General features: G+C 34.6%; 1 protein-coding gene across 1 annotated transcript; it reads left to right on the plus strand.

Moving 5' to 3' along the window:
* The first annotated feature begins 1,259 nt into the window (after window positions 1-1,259).
* On the plus strand, window positions 1,260-7,586 carry LOC138831867 (olfactory receptor 5K3-like). Its single transcript, XM_070028885.1, has 2 exons — window positions 1,260-2,179; window positions 7,496-7,586. Exons 1-2 carry the CDS (start codon window positions 1,260-1,262, stop codon window positions 7,584-7,586), a joined length of 1,011 nt encoding a protein of 336 aa, XP_069884986.1.
* Window positions 7,587-9,014: the final 1,428 nt, after the last annotated feature.

The following is a 9,014-nucleotide window of genomic DNA, read 5'->3' on the forward strand; positions in this document are numbered from 1 at the left end:
TTGATATTATTTGAAAATTTAATTCTTCATAGACACTTCTCCAAGGTTAATAGTATCAATGTGCAAAGGTAATGAGATCATTAATGATAATTAGTAGAGTCCTGAACATAAGGTCCCTATCCCAGGTCAATAAGGTTAACCTATTATTAGAATTAATTCTGTCTTTACTCCAAAGCTCTTACTGCTGCTGCTGCTGCTGGTGAATGATGATGATGGTAATGATGGTGATAATGGTGTGTACTAGAGGGGAAGTTGCTAGAGATTGGAAAACGAACGAAACCTTGTCCATGCTATACAAGTTTTCTTAACACTGAGCTATATCCAAAGACCTCCCAAAGTATTTCACAGTTCTTTTCATGTAAATATGCAACAATTAACAGCAAATGTCCACAAGGTTAATTAGGAAGTTGTTTAGGAACATGTAATAAACAATAAAACTGGAAGCATGGCTTAAGTAGCAAAGAACCAGCCTAGCTGAAGCAAGGCTTTGAGTTCAAACTTCAGTACCATCCAAAGTAAAAGTAAACAAATATAAAGGAAATTTTCATTTAAAAATTATAAATTATCTTCAGTGAAAAAACATAACTCAGACCCTAAGTTAAAACTTTATTAGTTAGAATTGTATATAGTTATGCCTCAGTCAAAATCATAGATATTTAAATATCTGTTACAAAATCAATGCTAATTATGGCACCAACAAGGGAAAAGGGGTGAGAGAGGTAATAATTTGTGGCTATTGCTTTATCTTTTATAGGCAAGTTTCATACAACATGAATCCTTTCCTCAGCCCTTGGTGATTGTTGTGCAATTTCTAATATATTAATTTAATGTATCTCTATTATGCTTTATTGAAACAGTCTTTTAAGAACATAAATAAAAACTGTTCTTGCAGTAATAAAAAATGTGGAAAATGATATAGAATTTGTTTGGGAACAAAGAACCAAGTATGAATCCTACAAATTACTATTGGATCCTTGTACAAATAAAGGTATACTTGTTCTGCTTTAAGTATTTTCCAAGAAAATAGCAAAACATCCACATGAATTCTCCAAAGTCAGCTTGAAGTCATAAGTCCTTATACTTTAAGCGAACAAATGTCCTGATTGCTATGTTCCAGACAGTAAGGAATAACTGAATAAGAAACGCATCTACATATAATAAAAGCAATATGTGCATAACCATATTTATATAAATATAGATGCTCTTGTTAAAATCTTATATATAATGTCTACCTAATTCCTATTTAAACAGACAAAGGCATGATGATTGACAACTACTCCTCAACAAATGAATTTGTACTTACTGGATTTGCAAATCATCCAGAGCTGAAGACTATCCTGTTTGTCCTGTTCTTTGCCATCTATCTAATCACCATGGTGGGGAATCTTGGATTGGTGGTACTGATTTACATGGAACGCCGTCTTCACACACCAATGTACATCTTTCTGGGAAACCTGGCTCTCATGGATTCCTGCTGCTCCTCTGCCATTATGCCCAAAATGTTAGAGAACTTCTTTTCATTGGAAAAAAAAATTTCCTTCTATGAATGCATGGTCCAGTTTTATTTTCTTTGTCTTGCTGAAACTACAGACTGCTTTCTTCTGGCAGCAATGGCCTATGACCGCTATGTGGCCATTTGCAACCCACTCCAGTACCATACCATGATGTCCAAGAAACTTTGCATTCAGATGACTACTGGAGCCTACATAGCTGGAAATTTGCACCCCATGATTGAAGTAGGGTTATTGCTTAAGTTAACTTTCTGTAGATCTCATCAAATTGATCACTTTTTCTGTGATGTCCTACCGCTATATAGAATCTCTTGTGTTGACCCTTATATCAATGAGTTGATACTATTTATCTTGGCAGGGTCAATTCAAGTCTTTACAATTACTATAGTCCTAGTATCATACTTTTATATCCTTTTTACAATATTCACAATGAAATCTAAAGGAGGAAGAGGCAAAGCCTTATCTACCTGTGCATCCCACTTCCTCTCTGTGTCTATGTTCTATGGCTCTCTGCTCTTCATGTATGCTCAACCAAGTTCAATTAATTCAGGAGATAAAAATATACCTGTTGCTATTTTTTATACTGTGGTGATCCCATTATTAAATCCCTTCATTTATAGTCTAAGAAATAAGGAAGTGATCAGTGTTTTGAAAAGATCAATGAAGAAAATAATTTTGTAATATGCTGAAATAAATAATATTATCTCTCTTGGTGAAGTGATTTTAATTTGCTAAAGTGATTGGAACTTTCTAAATGTATAGGTAATACACAAAACCACAATCAAAATATTAAGTTGTTTAAAACATAATAATATTTGAGTCAAATTAATTTAGAAAAGAGACTAGGGTAAAATATGCTTTAAAATCTATGGTACTGGGACACATCAGAATGGAACTGGAAAAACTATTTATAAATTAGAGAACAACTAGTCACAATTTTTAATAACCCAAACTAATACTAGTAAAGTCATTCTATTTTAAAGCATAGTTTTTTCAATATCTTTGGCAAATTTCTTAGTTCCACAACATAATTTTAATCTCACGCATGTTCTAAGTTCTACTAATCTTTTTGAAGCATTGCCATTGGCCGGAGGTTAATTGCATGGTTGAGTTTGATTTTCAGTGTGACTTTGTGTCATGGAATTACTTTTGAGTATATATTTATCCAGAATAAATATCCTTCAATATTATTTTTAAATTTAATGTTAGTCATTTTGCTCTCAAATTCTTTTGAAATAGCATTTCTGTATTTCTTGTTTTTAATCTGTAGTTTTAAATGCTGTTGTTAATGTCATCAATATTAATTTTTCATGTAGTTTATTTCATATATGTTACTTTAATCATAGAATATTCTCCATAAATAACTTTTCTCATTGCTATCATTATTTATTTCACTGGTTATTAGTAGACTCAAAGATCTACACTGACTCCAGTGATTCATAGCATTAACAAAAGATGGCGATGTTCATGCAAAAAAAGGAGACAGAGTAGAATGAAAATCCTAAATATTTAAACATAGACATTTATTCACTATCTCAGTGTAGAAATGTAAAATAAATTTGTTGAAAATGTGCAGCATGCTATGTTTAAGGTTAGACTTTTTATACATATGTCTTAGCAACAACTTAGGCATGCTGTTTTATGCTTTCTTAAAATAACAGCTTCTTATATTGAACTATTTAAGTTAACAAAATCATGTGAGTAATCCCAGTAGGAGCAAAGTTTGAATCTATTGTGTCCCCTCTTTACATGCTTGAAGCTTAAGAAAGTAGTTTTATCACCATTACTATTTTGTTATTATGTAACATCAGAAATAAACTTTACCTGAAAGAAAAGTTTTGACAGTGGCAGCAAATCATCAATGAGCATGACCACAGTCAATGCTGGGAGTGGGAGGTAGTGGGGCAAAGACAAAGGGCAAGGTGTCCCAGAGAAGTCTTAGTGAGTGCGAGACATTTGGGTGGAGCAGTTTACTTCAAGTCCTCTGTGCCATTCTCAGGAATTCGAATTCATTGAGACATCACATGTTGAAGTCCTCTGAGAAGGCAATTAATATGGTTGTGAAGTTCAAAAAACTGATTGTTTAGAAAGAACTCAGGATGAGACAAACATCAATAACTTTTTTTTACATTTATATAATTAGGTGGTGAGAGTAAAGTTTGAGAGCAGCTAAAGAAATAGGGCTCTAATAGATGATTTCTGCTCCTCAGATGTTTCTCCAAAAATGTTAGCTAAATTCTTATCTGAGGACAGAGCTCTTTCCATCTGTGAATGTATGACACGGTTTTATTTTTCTGTTCTGTGGAAACTACAGACTATTTTCTTCTGGCAGTAATAGCCTGTGTCTGCTAAATGGTTATGTTGTGGTATCACTATGTAAGTATTCAGATGACCAGGAGACTGCCTACATAACTGAGAACCTGTATTCCATGATTTAAATAGTCTTAATGTTTAGATCAATTTTCTGTAAATCTCATTAAACCGATCTCTTTGTCTCTGATATCTTACCCTTGTGTTAACTGTCAGTGAATTGACTATATTTATTCTGGCAACATCAGTTGAAAACTTTACTATGTCTAATATCTTACTTTTCTATCCTTCCCACTATATTCACAGTGAAATCAAATGTAGGAATAAGCAAAGTCAAAAAGTATCATTTTCTAATAAAATGGTATATCCGTACTAGAATCAAATTAGATTAGAAGGAACAGATTCTGTAAAATGTACTTTAAAATCTCAAGTCAGGCAACCAGGGGTTCACCCTTATAATCCTAGCTACTCAGGAAGCTGAGATCTGAGATTTGTGGTTCAAAGCCAGCTCAGGCAGAAAAGACTGTGTGACTCTTATCTCTGACTAACCACCTAAAAGATGAAAATAGACCTGTGGCTCAATTGGTAGAGTTTTTGCCTTTAGCAACAGAGCTCAGAGACAGAACTCAGGTTCGAGTTCAAGCCTAGGACCAGTACCAAAAAAAAATGTACAGCAAAATCTAATGTATTAGGATGCAACAGCAGTTAACTACAAAATTATATGACTTTCAGCCCTTTATTCAAATTTTTGACTAATCAGTAAATGCTAGGGATAAAAAGTATTGTACATAGAGGTAACCTTCACTTAGTATTGTTTACAAATTTCTTAAGCTCAAAGCATAATTTTTTTTTCAGTCATATAGAGCTTGAACTCTGAACCTGAACGCTGTCCCTCAGTTCTTCAGCTCAAGGCTAGCACTCTACCACTTGAGCCACTGCACCACTTCCAGTTTTCTGAGTGGTTTGGTTTATTAGAGATAAGAGTCTCATGGACGTTCCTGCCTGGGCTGGCTTTGAACTGCAACTCTCAGATCTCAGCCTCCTGAGTAGCTAGGATTACAGATGTGAGCCACTGGCACCTAGCTCAAAGCGTAATATTTTGAGGGATTACTTAAATTAAAAATTTAAGATTGTACAATCTCAATGACTCATTTTTCTTGAATCAATGCCATTGGTGTGAGGTAAACTTCAATTGGAATTAAATCTTCAGTATGACTTTAGTTCATACAAAAGATTATGTTTGGAGATGTATTCACTCAGAATATTTATTCTGTAATTAGAAATGTTTTCACATTTACTCTAGGTCATTTTTATTTTGTTTCTCCAAAATAGGGTATCTATACAATGGCAATTTGCCAATCTGTAGTTAAAAATAATTCTCATCATAAAGATATAATCAGCACAAAAAGAGCAAACAGTAATTTTTAACTGACAGTTAATAAGATAATTAAAATATTAAACTATAATTGTTTAGTAAATAAAAATCTTTCCATACCCATCATGTACCACTAATTTTATATTTCTACTACTCGAGCAACCCCTAAATCTTCAGTGAAGATTTCCTTCAAAATGGTTTCAATGCAATTGTGTTAGCTTATATACAATGAACTTATTAACTTTACATTAGAAATATTAATAATTATATATTTCAATTGTTAATATCTCTGATTATCTTTATGTATTTTACAGGGGAGTTGCTATTCGACAAAGCAGTTGATGAATATAATGCATCTTGATGGATGTCACCCCTTGTATCATTCTCCCTCATCCCTTCCATCTCCACCCCTTCCCTCACTTTTCTTAATTGAGGGTTTTTTTATTTATTGCAAAGGCAATAAACAGAGTGATTACAATTACATAAGTAAGGTAATAAGTACATTTCTTTTGAACAGTGTTATGCCCGCCCTCATTTTCTTCCACTTCCCCTCCCTCTCCAACTCCCCTCCCATCCAAGTTGTAAGGTTCATTTCCAACATAGTGTCTAGTGAGTATTGCTGTTGCATTGGTTCACCCTTTGCTTCACCTTTTCTGTGATTTCCCTTCCCTTCCCCAAATCAGATAAACAAGACAAGGAGTACCAAAAATCAGAAAAAGTGATGCCAAGGAATAAACCAGAGGGGGGGAAATGAAAGACAAAAGAAATAGTACATTAAAGAAAAAAGAAAAACAAAACCTCTCTTGGAGTTCATTTCAATTAGAATCATTTTGTATGGTCAAATGTACATAGCTATTGGGCTATTGCTATGCTCTGCTAGGACTATTCTAGATGTATCCTAATACAAATAAAGGAAACCATGGAGACTATGTTTCTTTATTTCACTTAATATGATTTTTCCCAAGTCTTTCCATTTCCTTATAAATGGGGTGATATCATTCATTCTAATGGAAGCATATTATTCCCTTGTGTAAATATACCACATTTTCTTGATCCATTCATCTATTGATGGGAATCTGGGTTGATTCCATATCTTAACTATAGTAAACAATGCTGCAATGAACATAGTTGTGCTTGTAGCTTTAGTAGCCTTGTTTGTGATCATTAGGATAAATGACCAGATATGGGATTGCTGGGTCATAGGGGAGATCTATGTTTAGTCTTTTGAGGAGCCTCCATACTGCTTTCCAGAGTGGTTAAACAAGTTTACATTCCTACCAACATTGCAGTAGTATTCCCTTTAGGCCACATACCCTCCAGAATCTATTATTATTTGTTTTCTTGATAATGGACATTCTAACCGCAATGAGGTAGAATCTTAATGTAGTGTTTATTTATATTTTTGGTCGAGGGGCTTAAACTCTGAGCCTGGGCCCTGTCCCTGAGCCCTTCAGCTCAAGGCAAGCACTCCACCACTTGAGCCACAGCGCCACTTCCGATTTTCTGGTAGTTAATTGGAGAGAAGAATCTAATAGACTTCCTTTCCTGGGGTGTATTTGAACTGAGAACCTCAGATCTCAGCCTCCTGAGTCTCTAGGATTAAAGGCGTGAGCTGCTAGCACCAGGCTCAATGTAGTTTTGATTTGCATTTCTTTTATGGCCAGAGACGTTGAACATTTCCTTATGTGTCCCTTGGCCATTCTTATTTCCTCTTCAGAGAAGTCTCTTCTTAATCCTTCAGCCCACTTATTAATGGGGTGGTTGTTTCTTTGAGGATTTGTTATTGGGGGGTTAATTTTTTGAACTCTAAATATATTTTTCATATGGGCCCTTGTCTGTTGTACTGCCAGTGAAGTGCTCTCAATCTGTGGGCTTTCTATTTATCTTGCTAGTTATGTCCTTTGCCATATAGAATCTCTGAAGTTTAATGCAATCCCATTTATCTAGACTTTTTTTGATTATCCCTTAATATCATGTTAATGTTTCATAATTTAACCAAGGATGCAATAAGTTATAATCTCTCCTTATTTTCCTCCAATCTGTGATAGTTTCCTCCTCCTCTTTTCATTCATGACATTGACAGTTCCACAAAGGCTTGTCCAAATCAGGCATGGGTATGTAAGCCTGGGATTTTAATCATACTGGATGCATAGAACAGGGAAATATGATTCAAAGCCAGAACTGGCAAAACTTTTCTGAGACTAGATCCCAACCTATGGCTGAGTGCAGTACTATGTGCCTGCTATCCACTCCATCCTTTTCATTCCATTCAAAAGCCCATTCCTGAGATCCTTTTACTTTTAAATCTTCTTCAAGAGAGCATTGAACTAATTCACCTTTATCTTCTATATAAAGATATGGAACCAACCCAGATGCCCCTCAGTAGATGAATGGATCAAGAAAATGTGGTATATATACACAATGGAATTCTATGCCTCCATCAGAAAGAATGACATTGCCCCATTTGTTAGGAAATGGAAAGGCTTGGAAAAAATTATATTAAGTGAAGTAAGCCAGGCCCAAAGAAACATAGGTCCCATGGTTTCCCTTATTTGCAATATCTAGTATAGGTATGAGTCAAGTGGAAAAGGTCAGATAATGTGATGTTAGGAAAACGAACCCTTAAATATGTATTTTAATGTTTTCGTTTCTTTCATGCATGTGTTTCTAATGCATTTATAAGATTATTTCTTTGTTGCTTTGTATGTCCCTCCCCCACAGTGTAACCCCCGCTTTCACTATATTTGATGTCAGTATAACATGTGGAGGAGATGTGGACAAACAAGTCGTTTAAGGATTCAGGTGGACCTGTTGCAACAATGAGAAGTACAAAATGTCATGTCAAAACCAGCTTTACAATGTCGGTGTGTGTGGGGGGTGTATGATTGGGTGGGGGGTAGGGGGGAGGCTGGGAAGGGAGGTGAAGGGTAAACAAAGGAGGAGGCTGCAATGCTTGGTAAGAAATATATGCATTATCCTGCCCATGTAATTGTAACCCCTCTGTACAGTATGTTCTCAAATAAAATAAAATAATAAAAAAAGTACTTACAGACATTTGGACTAGTACTATATTTCTATTTTAATAATATTTTTAATTAGTATACTTCAGGGATAAAAGAATTTCATTGTATTCTCTAGAAATAAAGTGTATTTGAGCAAGTTTGCCCTCTCTCTTGTTATATGCTCTTACTGATTCATTCTAAAGCAACTTAATGCTAGGTATAGCTGTGGTTTGTCAGCAATACAACTTGACTACACATCACTTTGCCATATAATTACCTAAGAAACAGCTATGATATTTTTGAAATTGTATTTGTATAGTTGATATACAGAAGGGTTAGAGTTAAATGAAGCAGGTAAAAAAAGTACAATTCTTTTGGAATCATGTCTTCCCTTCCATCACTCTCTCCAATAATTTCCCTCCTGTCCTCACCCATAAGATATCCAGTTCATTTTCCACAGTGATAGTAATCATCGCTGTTGTATTTGTTCATCTTTGTTCCACCTTTTATATGTTCTCTCTTACCCTTCCAAATACAAACAAACAGACAAAAAGAAAAGAAATCTAAAACAGCAACAATGGCATGTAAAAAAATGTCTCTTGTTTCCTATTCTTGGAGTTCCTTTCATAAAATATTATTTTGTATGATCATCTTTCCATAGCTATGGAGCTTTTGTCCACAACTCTTATGCATAGCGTCCTTTGGCCTCTGTATGTTAATGACTATCATGTCCCAGTTTTAATTTATTTTAGTCATTCCATATGTTTACTAGTAGATTTATAGGCACGTTCTAGTTACCAAAAATGAGAGAAACCA

This window comes from Dipodomys merriami, unplaced genomic scaffold (genome assembly GCF_024711535.1).
Source record: "Dipodomys merriami isolate MVZ:Mamm:240054 unplaced genomic scaffold, mDipMer1.0.p SCAF_2, whole genome shotgun sequence".
NCBI classification, from domain to species: Eukaryota; Metazoa; Chordata; class Mammalia; order Rodentia; family Heteromyidae; genus Dipodomys; species Dipodomys merriami.

Bases quoted from the DNA above. Each gene is read 5' to 3' on its own strand.
- LOC138831867 (XM_070028885.1), top strand. From the start codon at position 1,260: ATGATGATTGACAACTACTCCTCAACAAATGAATTTGTACTTACTGGA. The intron at 2,180-7,495 runs AATAATTTTGTA...GATCCTTTTACT, and splicing joins TTGAAAAGATCAATGAAGAA to TTTAAATCTTCTTCAAGAGA.